The sequence below is a fragment of the Opisthocomus hoazin genome, chromosome 5, assembly GCF_030867145.1.
Source record: "Opisthocomus hoazin isolate bOpiHoa1 chromosome 5, bOpiHoa1.hap1, whole genome shotgun sequence".
Taxonomy (NCBI): Eukaryota; Metazoa; Chordata; class Aves; order Opisthocomiformes; family Opisthocomidae; genus Opisthocomus; species Opisthocomus hoazin.
In genome coordinates this window covers 67067622-67081043 of record NC_134418.1, presented here as the reverse complement: position 1 = coordinate 67081043, position 13422 = coordinate 67067622, and the positions used below count along the sequence as shown (strand labels likewise).

General features: G+C 42.5%; 1 protein-coding gene across 1 annotated transcript in view; it reads right to left on the bottom strand.

The window, feature by feature from the left end:
- The window catches only part of GUCY1B1 (guanylate cyclase 1 soluble subunit beta 1), a 45455-nt gene extending 33624 nt beyond the window's left edge, over positions 1 to 11831 (bottom strand). The window contains exons 1-2 of the mRNA XM_075421610.1: positions 11723 to 11831; positions 11288 to 11361 (exon numbers count right to left, since the gene is read on the bottom strand). Of these exons, the coding sequence (XP_075277725.1) occupies positions 11288 to 11361; positions 11723 to 11803 (155 nt within the window). The 5' untranslated portion in view covers positions 11804 to 11831. The remainder of the gene's footprint in view (positions 1 to 11287; positions 11362 to 11722) is intronic.
- Positions 11832 to 13422: the final 1591 nt, after the last annotated feature.

Sequence of the window (13422 nt, the reverse complement as noted above, 5' to 3'; positions counted from 1 at the left end):
CAGTTTCCTCTAGATGCTTTGGATCACTCAGCAGCCATCTTCTCTGCAGCCTTAATAATGTATTTCCCATTAAAATAACTTTACTGATGAAGTCAAACAAAAAATAGTTCAATGAGCAATCACGTCTGCATTCCTTGGATATAGTTTTCTGAGGTGAAACTCACTGCTCTAAGGCTTCACCCTCCCTCAGCATTAGCAGTTTTGCTGGGCGTTCCAGCAGTACAGGAAAAGGACCCAGTGCTTGTACTGCAAGCTAATATTCCAAAACAAAACAAAAAAAGTCCTGCCTTTTAGTCATTTTTATTTTAAAAAGACATAGAAAAATACACTTAAAACAAATTTGGGGATTTTTTATCTAGAAAATTTGTCAAATTAAGTATTTACTCCTGCATGGGATTACATGCCTCATTCAAAACCATGTGGGCAAAAATCTCTTTGCTTGTCCTACAAAAATGGTAAATCCCATGACAACGTCTGATCTAAACCCCTGTCAAAAGATAAACTGCCTTTTTAAAGCCTGTGCTTGAAAATTACTAAATTCCAGGACTTTTTTTTTTTCCTTTACAGGACAATTCCTTCTCCGTATCTCTATGCCCTGTTGTGCCAGAACATCCCAATCATTCATCATAGAATCACAGCACAGTTTGTGTTGGAAGGGACCTTTAAAAGTCGTCTAGTACCACCCCCCTGCAGTGAGCAGGGACATCTGTCACTACATCAGGTTGCTCGTAGCCCCATCCAACCTGATCGTGAATGTTTCCAGGGACGGGGCATCTACCACCTCTCTGGGAAACCTGTTCCAGGGTTTCACCACCCGCATTGTAAAAAATGTCTTATGTTGCTGAGCTGAAATATAATTCAGTTAGACATTTGATTTCTGGGTTATTTTTCTGCTGCATGTATTCCCTTGTCTGCTTCACCACTTGGTCACAGAAGTTGCTGTGCACACAGAACAATGTGTAGCCAGAGTGAGTGGCTGAGGACAAGATCGGAGGTTCAGTGCAGTCAGCTGAAGCCGTTTCCCTGTCTCCAGTGAGCTGGGTCTGCAGCTTCTGAAGCCCTTCTACCTTCCTCAAGTAATCCGACAGCAGTGACAACTTCCAAAGTCTTTCTCTCTGAAATGTTTGATTAGCCTTAAGACTACATGTGATGGGGAAATGCTGCTGTAAGCTTATCCAAAATGGTCAATGCAACATGAAAACACTCCTATTTTTACAGAGGCGCTTGTAGGTCCTCTATCAACTTGTTTCAGAGAGCACAGCATCACAGCTGTCAGCACCAGAGGCTCACCATGATGTGACCACCAGCATTCTGGAAACAGGACAAAGTCATTGAAATATTCAATCCGGTGAACAGGCAATCCCTAAATTGTTTCCTCATGGCTGCAGTTTTCTCACCTAATTACCTGACCCCTACCTGATCGATGAAACCCGCCTGCATTTGCACTAAGGAACTGGTTCCACTACAAGGGTGACAGGAAGAAATATATGATAGTGTTATGAAAACTGTTATAACTAATACTAAAAGTGAGGCTGCTTTGTCAGCTTTGCAGAGCTGCTGTGGTTGGCTGCCCATCAACTGTAATTCCTCCACGGTGACACAGCTGTTTTTAACTCCATAATCTTCGAGTAACACGTATGAAAACGAACCTGCCTGTGTGGAACAAGGTACGGCTACAAACACGAGTATGTGAACTTTAAAAGACCAGAAGGCTGCAACTGTTTTCATCTGCACAACCTCCCTCTCCTGGCTGACAGATGGTTCATGAGCTGGGACTAGAACTGCAATGTAACATGGCATCATTAGATGCAAAGAATTTACATTTGGCTGACCTTATTTCATAGAAAACTTCATAATCCACAGCTTTACGAAAAACTGTGGCACTTCCCTTGAAATGTTTTGCTGCAATCTTTATTCCCAGCTTTTGACCAGATAAAATTATGGGAGTAAATTAGCACAGCTCTAATGTTTTCTGCAGACCATGGTGTTTGATCACAAAGGCATTAACAGCAATAACATGTTGGTGGCTTTCTTAAAGACTTGACTGGAAATGAGCCAAAAGCAACAAGCTCTGGCAAATTCCCAAGCCCTGGTTAATTCCTTAGTGAAGCAGCAGCACTACAGTAGCAAACTTAACTTTTATATGGCCTTTCTTTCAAAATAAATTCTAAGTCAAATAGAACAGAATTTACAATTAATGTCTCATCTACATTTCTAGAGGCAAAATAAGGGTGCGCTTTGCTCCCCTGTAAGTTTATGTTCAAAACTTTGAAAAAATCCAGGATCTTAATGCTCTTGCCCAAACTGACTCATCCGCACACGGGTTGTGGTATTTCATGGTTCAAAACCTACATCCTATGTTATGCCTGTCCTAACTGCTACGGTCTGGTGGCCCTTTTTATTTACTCTAGACTAATTCTGAATGATTACACAGAGCTACTCGAATTGCGGGAAACAAAGATTCCAGCCCAGGCTTTTCTAAAATGCCTTTGTTTTCCTCCAGAATGTTTATATTACCCAGGTTAATGTGAGGAAGTTTACTTGGGAAAAAAGAACCTTAACCACTGCACCATGGAAAATAACACAGCTATATGGAGGCCATTTTTTTTACATACAGGTTTGACCTTGCAATCAATGGAAAAAATCCTATTGAGCAGATCAAAGCAAGATCAAGTCTTAAAGCAGCCTTCCCTCCATCAGTCATGCTAACAGCCCCCAAACTGCTGTTGGTCTAGCAGCACAGAACAGCGTTACAGGTGGTACCACATGTGTACAATGCGCCCTTTGAAAATCTTTCCCATTGTGAACCTAGTTTAGTATTTGAAAACACACTACTAATGTTCACAGGTAATGTTAATGATTCACAGAGATGGATGAAATATTAAGTGTGGATAAACGTTCACACAAAAGCCATTCTTAAAATCAGAACAGATCTTGCACTGCAGATCTTTATACCACAGATTGCACACATTTTTATTTCACATACAGGAAATATTTTCTCTATCTTGATGTAGTAAGGATTTCTTTTGCCATCTTTAGAGACTCTACAGAAAACATGGTTGGACAAGATGCCATGTCAGGTAGGTCGTATTTATATAGCCCATTCTGCACAAAGTCGATTGTAAAGTAGTTCTGCAGTCAAATGGTATCATTTAAAGGAAATTTGAATAAATCAGAATCAAGAAGAAGGTTGCTGCTGTCAGAACTTTTTTATTCCTGTGAAGTAGCACTTGCTATCCTGTCTCTGTAGTCAGTCATGAAGCTGGAATTGAAAAAAAAAAGCAATCTTACAGAAAAAGCATCCTTCCCGTTACAGAACTTTGCATGCAGTAAATACTGAGAAAAGACAATGGATACACACAGGAAAAAAAGATGGTACAAGACTGCATGGAACAATTACTTTGAATCCTGAAGATGCACAGGCTTCTCTGTGATACAACATCATTACTATTTAACAGTTGTTCGTGCCACTTTAACAGATCATCTGGTGTCCCAAAAGCACAACTGGATCTCTTCCTATCAAAACTCCAGTCCAAAGTGCATGCCCTGGGTGTGTCACCTTGAACACACCACAACAACAGCTAGTTCCAAGACCACCTCTAGGACTTCTTCCATGATAGGTATTGTTTCTGTTGGGACTTTTGCCACCATTGTGGAAAAAGGACTTGTTAAATTGAAGAGACCAGTCAAAACAATCTTAATGACAAAATAACACTACTGCACTTAGAAACCCAGCACGGTTCTGATCTCACTGATAGGAGCACATCAAGTCTAATTCTGTTCCAAGAGTAACACTATTAAACAGAATTACATGTGTCAGAACTAAAGATGGTATCAGTGAATCCAGAATCATCTTTGCATCTCTTTTACATTAAAATGGCTAACTCACTGCTCATTATATTACTTCACAGATGGTTTGTGTTTTCAAAATGCTTCTCATCTTTCATGTATTTATTTCACAAAGATGCTTTGCTAAAAATTATTAAAAATATTTAACCACTTTTCTCACTCCTACCAAAAAGAAAAAAATAAAATAGACTTGTACGTGCTGTGGATGGTCCAGAGTTATTTTAAAACACCCAGCTGGGAAAAACACAAATTATATTAAGTTACAAGATTAAACAAAAATGGGAATGTGTCCAGGAAAATGACGTTCTGGGTAAAGTAAATAGGTGTATTTATAGACTTCAGAGTTCTGAGCTATTTCCCAGTTTCACAGGCTGAATATGAGAATGTTTAATGTAGGTTTTAAAAAAAAGATAATCCTAGAAGATATAGTTAACAAATGTGCAAGTTCTCCACTACTACTCCAAATACTAAAAATATTATTAAAAATATGAAGCTAGCATTATTTTGCTTCCTTTTACATAAGTGGACTAAAAGGAATGGTACTTACAAAATACTTCTTTTAAGCATTTCATTTATAAGAGTGAGTGATACAACACCTGGTATCCCAACAGGTCTAAAAGCACTTCCCGGTTCTGGGAAAACTACAAAGTACCTGAGAGAGAACTGCAAGAACATTCACATCATGTTTCACAACATGCCACTATTTCCTTTTGGCAAAGTCTTTCCCAGATGTATTAAAGAATTTGGCATCCACATAGTTTAAATTCCTGACCTCCAAGCAGGTCCTTCTGCTGTGAGGAACTAAAGGGGCAGGAAGTGTAGTGTCCTGACCCTATAAATCTTGTGAATATTAAACTTTGGACCCATCAAGAAACATCTAGTCCGCACCAGTTTTAAGAAAACTTAAAAAATACTGCTTGGAACTTTGTAATACAATAAATGGTCTTACTTAAGGCTACTTTCTGGATAATTATTCATAAATATTACACAGTGTGTGGATTAAAAATATTAATCTATTGTCCTTTCACCAGTAATGGCTTTCCAAAGTCTCTTTCTGACACCTATAAGTAATCTGTATTTTTTTCAAAATTGTTATAAGATTTACTGAACAGAACACTCTGTCTTCAGCACTGGGTAAACCCACATGGCACTAAGGTGGCAGTGAAAAATCAATTTTCATGTTTTTTCACAGACCACTGCAATCAATTATAACTGAGTCCTACATGACCCAACATAAGTACGGACTTCCAATCTAAAACTGTAGTGAGCAGTCTATTTTTCACCAGTGTTCATGGTGAGAAGACAATTAAGATAATTAACTCTGTATGTCTGCAACAAATCAGTAACTTTAGGTAAACTGTAAAGCAAGCATTCTTTGTAATAAATCAGTTGTGGGTTGGGAAAGAGAAATATCAAGCAAGTTCACACCAGTTCAACAAAGCAGGAGAGATGATTCACATGAGACTGATTACCACCACTGCAATACACAGCTATATGTGTCTACAGGGTAAAATCTGTAACCCACTTGATAGCCACCTGGATTTTTTCTACAGTTCCTGGGAAGAGAAGTACATAAGAAAAGAATAGGAAAGGTAGCAATTTGATGGGAGAAATCCCAAAGGCATTAAGAGGATAAAAAAATTTAAGTCCTAGGCACATCGAAACCTACACTTAGATGTAAAAGCCTTGCAGTTTATTTCACTCCCCCAATTTCTACAGCGCTTTCTACCACTTGAACCTGATTTGAAACTGAGGAGAGAAGCTTTCCACTTACATTGCACCAGGACAATTTCTCAGCCCTCGGTGTATCACCATTTTAACCATAACAGGACAGTTACAGAACACAAATTCTGAAGAGTCAACTAGCCTGGAGCCTTGGTAGGTGACAATGTGTGAAGTCTAGGGGAAAACAACAAAAATTTCCTTCCTCATAGGACAATCGATTGACTTTTGCTTCCTTCGTGTGCACTTCCAGACCATTTGATCCATGTAAAATTTGTGCTACCCAGCAGGCTCCCGGAATCTGGCATCTTCGCTTTTAAGAGCATGTGTGGACAGCACATGCCAGCCTAACCCACAAACGGAGGACAGAAAAGGGCAAAGGCAGGATGATGCCTTAATTCTACATTAAGCACTGAGCACCAGGAAAATAAGACTCTTACTTGCTTTCTGCATCCCACGCTAAGGTACAGCCAGCAAACAATACACGACTCTTGGGGCACAAAATGCTTGGTTTGCTACTGTGAAAGTTTCGACATAGATACTATTTTTCAGAAGCAATTAAAAAGTGGTTTCACCTCTAGGTAGTTGCTTTTTGCAAATACGAGTTTACAACTTCTGTTCTAGTTTTTCCATCATCGGGCTACAGGTTTTTGTGGGGAGTGGCAGGGGGGCTGGATTAGATGATTCCCAGAGGTCCCTTACAACCCCTACCATTCTGTGATTCTGTGACTTCTACCACAGAAACAGAAGGAATATGAAGACTACAGCTGACTGATTGTCCCATTTCATTTCCCAAAACCAGATCTTTCATGTACCCCTGTGGGAAAAATACCAATTTTAATGCATTCCTTAAAAAGATATTTGAGTTCTCCTTCCTTTTCTTGGCAATATATTTCAAAGTGTCACAGCCTGAGCATCTAACCTGGCCTAAATTCAGATTTAGGAGCCCGTGGGAAAACCCTGTATTCATTTAATAAAACACAGAGGGATACTGTTGGGAAACACAGGATAAATGACTATGTACATATTCCCTGCTGACAACATTGCTCTAACTTCCCACATACTGTCTTGGAGCTGTTTCAAGAAGACATCCCTGTTACACAATTAAACCTTTAGAGCTGTCGAATGGAGTGCTCAGAATTTCCAATATATTGGCTGTTCAGCTCAGCAAGACATGACACCTGTTGCAGAAGAGTGCAAATTTCATCATGATAGAAGTCCCTTTCAAGTATATCTAAGCACACACCTATTTAAATATGTCCACCACAAAAACATACCAGGGAAGACAGAACTTTTTTTTTTTTTTAATGTGAGCAATCTCTCTGTTCTGTTTAGGACAGGTACATTAGACGGTAATTCCACACACACTACTTACTATCACCCAGCAGTATAAATCTGGCCTTGATCAGACACGAGCACACAATTACATGTATGTGAGAACAGTCAGGCCTGACAATTTTTAGTTTACGTTAACCAGCATTTATGTTGGCTGCAAAGGAATTGAAGATATCTCATGCCAAAAGAATCTTGATAACCATCTTTTCAAGCCATTGCAATTGTGGCCACACAATCTGAAATAACCCTCCGGATGTAACAACAAAATACGGGATTTGAGAGAGGTTTTCTCTTACGCAGAGAAGGGTGAAATTAAGAGCCTTCTCAGCAAAAATGTGGTTAACAGCTCTAAGTAGTAGTTTATTTCCTAATAACTTCTTGCAGAGCTAGTGGAGTGCCGATCAGAGAAGCGTATCTCCATGTATTCCAGGTCCTAAGCCTCCCCTTCTGATGACTGAAGGAGTGAACTACAATGAAAAGTGTATAAGCAACTTACAACTGCCAGTAAACAAAATAAATTATTATGCTGAATCATCTTCACTTTCCATTAAGAAAAATCTGCTACTGCAGAATTCAGCAGCTGCAGAAGGACTCTCCCAAGTGGCTCTCACTCCTCCTCTCACCCAGCTTCACTAAATCCCTTTAATGCTGCTCAGCCTTCATCATGAAAAAACTGTCCACAAGCCCAAATTCTCAATTCTACGAGTGGTAGCCAGAGAAAAACAAAGGAGAAACAAGTTTTTGAGTCTTCGTGGTTGAGAAAATGAATAAAGGCTCCATAAATCAGTATTACCTTTCACTGCTCCTATGCCAGCTTTCTTCATCTCATTTTGAATTCAGCCTATTTGGGATCAACAGTGTTGGTTCAGAAACACATGGCTTTGAATTGTTTTGGGTTTTAAGCATTTTAATTCTAGTGCTTTAGCAAAACCACAGTATATTTCCATTGAGGTGACAAAATTGATATTCAGTAAAATTTCAGACTATATACTGCAATTTTTCCATAAGCTTAGTGCCTCATTGTAAAGGTTGCCTGATGTGTAAAAATAATTCTGTTGTTTAGTTATGCTCTGTTTGAAAAGTGAAAAAAACATGGAGTCTAACTTTCCTAAGAAATTCACTCTGGGACATTTGAAAAACAAAATCAGTATGGATCTTTTTCAGATAGATGGTGGTTTCACAAGAATGTTGAAAAATCAATGAAACAGCAGAAAAGGAGAGTTGAAATCATCATTCTGACTTGGTTAACAACAAGTGATGGCAACAAAAACACCACTCTCATAAGAACAACAGATTCTACTACTCGGTCTCCCAGATTCTATGTTTAAGAACTTCAATGTCACTTTTGACTGAAGAAGCTACAGAAGACAACAGTTTTCATGCTTCAGATAGAGCATACCCTTTCAGTTTAGTATTGAACTTTTCTGAATCTACTTTTTTAAAGAATGACCTGTTTTCATTACTTCAGTTTATTCAGTTTTGTGTTTTCTTTTCACTTCTATCAATATTAAGTACAAATTCACCCACAGGCATTTGAGAATCACTCAGCAATCACAACCCACCACTCTGCAACGCTGATTCACAGCTTCTGTAGTGACTTTAGGGAGAACAAAATAGCAACATGTGATCAGCTCAACATAAAAAAAAAAAAGCTTAGATACCAAATTTTTTACTGAACTACCCAGAGGCCTTTCTGCTTCACAGAAATCATAGAACCATAGAATGGTTTGTGTTGGAAGGGATCTTACGTATCACCTAGTTCCAAGCCCCCTGCCATGGGCAGGGACACCTTCCACCAGACCAGGTTGCTCAAAGCCGGGTCCAACCTGGCCTTGGACACTTCCAGGGAGGGGGCATCCACAGTATCTCTGGGCAACCTGTTCGTGTCTCGCCACCCTCATAGAAATGCTTAAGTTGTTACAAATTCAACCACATGAACAGTGCAAAGTTCCTCTCATGTTTTTTAAACAAAGACTGTTGATTTCAACAATCACTCCTCCAATTCAATCATCAGTAATTCAACTGATTCAACCCAGCATGCCACAGCACTGGTCTGTATCTTTCCATTGCTTCCTAAATGATTAACAGTTCTAACAACACCTTTGCAAGAAGTCTGTATGTGCTTACATACGGTAAAACATCTAATCTCTTCCACAACATCTCTATCTATCAGTTGGCCCTGTACCATCCCCTAAACCAGCACCACTATAAATTGTTCCAGTGAGATATATAGGGGGTTTGTTTCTAAACTCTAGGGTACACTACTTCTCAAGATCAACCCTGCTGAATAAATACCCTGTTGCAAACGCCTTTTGCATAAGGAGCTATGGCAGCTGTTCCATATACGTTGGCTTGTTCTTGCAGATCATGTTCCATTCTTCTGTTTGGGTGGTGGTGTGGTACAGTTTCCTTCCACAAAGCCATCTTCTCTATGAATCAGTAGCAGAGGCTAGCTGTTGGGCTGCTACAAGACAGAGATGTTTCTCAGCTGAGACACAGAAACATCATGTAGCAGCTCCCTGAATTTTCACAGCTGACCTTAGCGAAGTATTTCGTATCTTTCTATTAAGTATCACCAAAAAGTTAAATGAGTAATACTCCTCATAGGCTTTGGTTATATTCAGTATTCTATTAGATGTGTGTAAAATCTTAGAGATAGGATGCATCAGGAATTATGATGGGGTTCTGACAGTCTGCAGCATGATCTTGTACTAGAAGACAAAACTTTGTGTCTGCTCAAATGGATTAATCTTACATACAAATTCTGTTCAGTGGGTAATCTGGACAAATGCAGGCCATACTACTCAAAGGCATCTTTGTAAGGGATGGCATGTCAGGAAAGAGTGAACATTCTTTATTATATTTTACACATATCTTATTATTATTTTCATGGAAAATTATGTGTGTATTATTATTTCTTAATTAAGTCCCTTAACATACATGTGTCATACAAAACCAGTATCAAACCATAAGAATTCAAAACAGATCAGTGTGTTTAGATAAGGTATGCAAGAAAAATAAACTTACATAGCTCACTTAACTTACAAAACAAAACTGTGTGGCATTCACTGAGTCTTCATCTACACAATCCACAGAAGTGCATTTGCAAAGAGTAATTTACAGACTGTCAGGGATCACTGGAACAGTGAATGTCTGCTGAACCAGAACTGTGGACTCTTCAACTTTAGTGATTTTAACAACTCAACTAGACAAAAGCCATAGCTGAGCCCTCATCTAGTGCTGCTAACAGTCCTGGCTGGAACCGAGGCTGGACTAGCTGACCTCCGGAGGGTCCCTTCCAACCAACATTCCCATGATTCTCTGATTTCAAAGACTACCACATTCCTAATGAATGGATTAATGAAAACAGTGTCATGGTCACAAAAATTTCAGTCAACAGCAGTCCTTTAACGCCAAAATTTGTATTAGGACAACCGCAAGACAGATACACTGATGCATTAAAATTGGCCCAAAATAAGTGGGAGAGTATAGCAGAAGGTGTCCAGCTGAAAGAATACCACTTCCACCAGGCTGGGTAATCTACTTCTCCCTTAAAACATATGATATCAAGAGATCATATTAAACCCTTTCTTGTAACTACATAGTTGCCTGAAGCCTTACAAAGTAAGCTTACAACTATGTAAGCATTCACGTCTTTTTAAAAATTAGGCGGTTTTGCCCAAGTACCAATACTACCATATTTATGGTAAAGAGAATTTTGTTTGCACTACCCATTTCAAACATTTTGTGCAATCCCACAGCTCACCAAAAGTTTAAAGTGAAGACAGCAACTCCTTGGAAAAATGCTATACTGCCAGACAAGCCAGGGTTGGACACAAGAAATCGGGTTCAAGCGAAGAAAGCAAAAAGTCATTCTTACACGTACACGAAGCTACACTTCTCTACAGCAGGGGCTTTTAAGTTTCAAGCTGAGCACATTACCAAAATCTCACACTGGTTTTAGACAGGGTTTACTCTAGCTAAAAGCGGTATTCCAGCTGCTTCGGGAATGCGAAGCGATGTAACCGTTGCGTGGTTCACCCGGTGGTCTGCCTCAAGGAAGCGCTTCTGTGGCTTCCGGGACGTTCTGCCTGCCCGTTCCTCCTGCCACAGACTCTCTGCAACCGACAGACCCGCAGGGAGCGGTGCCCCCTCCGCCTCGGCCCCTGGAGACTGGGGAAGCTGGAATACGGCGGGTCTCCGCGGCGTTAAGAGAGGCCCCGAGCGGACCAAAACCCGGCAAGGACAGCGCGGGTCTCGTCACGGCCGAAAGCCGCCTCCCGGCAACAGACGCCGACACAGCCCCGCCGGCACCGGGAAGCCGCGCCCGCCCTGACCGGTCCCATGGGGCGGAGGGACACGAACGGCCCCGCGCACTTACTTGATGTCCTCCCAGACGGCCGGGCCGTAGTTGCGGATGACGAGCAGCTCCAGGGCGTGATTGACGAAGCCGTACTGCGAGACAGGGCGAGGCGGCGGCGCGGTCAGGCACCGGGCGGGGGAGCCCCTTCCACCACCCCGCAGAATCCCATCCCACCCCAGCCCAGCTCAGCCGGTGCCGGCCACCCCGGTGCCGGCCACCCCGGTGCCGGCCACCCCGGCTGGACGCTGCCCCCCCAAAACACACCCCACCCCCAGTACCCCCCCGAAACAAAGGACTGGGGCCCGGCTCTCCTCCCGGTTCCCGCTTCCCAAGCGTATTCAGCCTCTTCCCTCCCACCATGGGCCCGGCCGGACCGGACCGGACCGGACCGGACCAGAAGTCCTCCACCAGCCCCGGTCTCTCGGGCAGGGACGGCGGCCCAGCGGAGCTCACCATCGCGCCGCCGCCACCGCTGAGAAGATCGGTCCCGAACGCCTTACCACCTCCCCCGGCCGCCACAGCCGCGAGTGGCATCCACCGACAGCCAATGGCGAGCGCGGCCGCTGCTGTGGTATCCAATGGCGGGCGCGGCCGCCGTGCTCTCCTGCAATCAAAGGCGGAGGCGGGACCGCGGGTGGCTGAGGGATGCGGTGGCGCGGCGGGGGTTGGGCATGTGGGGGTTGAGCGCGGCCCGGGGTGCCGCTGCCTTCACCCGGCGGGGAGCTGGAGGGCGCGGGGTGGGCCGGCTGCCCAGGTAGGGACACCCCCCTGGCCGGTTCTCTACGCGCACTGCCGGGGTGCTGCGGCTCGCCCCGCTCGCCTCAGGTGCTGAGGCGGCGGCGGTCGGCGGGACAGCATCGCCTCAGGCCGGCGCGCTTGGGAGAGGGAAGGAGGGACGGGCCTAGGAGATGCCTGCGTCTCTCTTGAGCTCCTTTCCCCCGACTCTCGCCTCAGCGGGGAACCCTTGGAGCCTCTGTCTTACAGTTTCCTACGCGTCGAAAATGATTTTCCAGATGCTTCTCTCCAGCTGGAGTGGCTGGGAGCCGCCTGACGCTGAGCCGGAAGACGGATCGAGGTGCCTGGCAGGGCCCTAGGGTCAGGTCGGTGCCCGCAGGGCAGTGGGCGCTCGGCTGTCGGTGCCCTTTCCCTCCGCGGGAGCAGAGGTGCTTCCTCAGGTGTTCCGTATCCCAGGGCAAGCACTTAGCTTTTAGGAAGATTAAGGCCCCCTAAAAAGTGAAGAGCCCCCTGAAAAGATTCTCAAAGGGTTCTCCAAGTGAGGTGGGACCCTTACAACAGGATTTTTTGAGCAGAGAATTGCTGACAACGTGCCAAGGACAGTTCAGGAATAACATGCTGGCATCATGTTATGTACGTGGAACAGAATGATAGTGCAGCACTTGAAAAACCCGTTTAATGTAAAGCCTTTTGTGCCATCTAAAATCCTGGCCTCACTGTATGAAAGAAAAATCCTGAGGAGATTACTGATTTATTTTGCTTGTTTAAAAAGAATTAAAATACATTCAAGAGATGATGATGAGAATTATAGGACAAATACTTGATGGTCTACTACTGTCGTAGCTCTTGGGCAGAGACCTTGCTACATGTAGTTACTAGAGCCATAGATGCCAATCAGTCCAGAAGGGTTCTAGATATAAGTAAAATTGTAAAAGTTCAGACCTTACTAAGGTCTGAAATAAGGCAAAATAAGTTTAAAATTTGAACTGTTCACATACTTTATGGGGAAAAAAAAAGAAAACAAAGATGGAAAATGTGTTTTGGAACTTCTCTGTAAGTTAAAAACTGACAACATTTAAAATCTTTTGAAATCTATCACCTGGTGAACTTTTCAATCTGTGTTAAGATCCGTTAAAATTGCTAGAAAGTGAGGAGACAAATTACGGGTAGATAGTCATAAGAAATTTGGCAAACCTCATCTCAATAGGCATTCCAAGAACAGTAGAGGGAAACCCTGCTTTTAGGTCACGTAGGCATAATAATAAATTCTACTTAGTGTAACACATTCCAAATCTACTGGGAAAACCAATTCTCAGTTTTCTAAAGGATGACTAAGAAGAAAAGTTTCAATATAACCAGTTAAAACCATACAAATAATATGCTAATTTTGAAGAAAGGGAAGAAAATTTTTAGAAAAA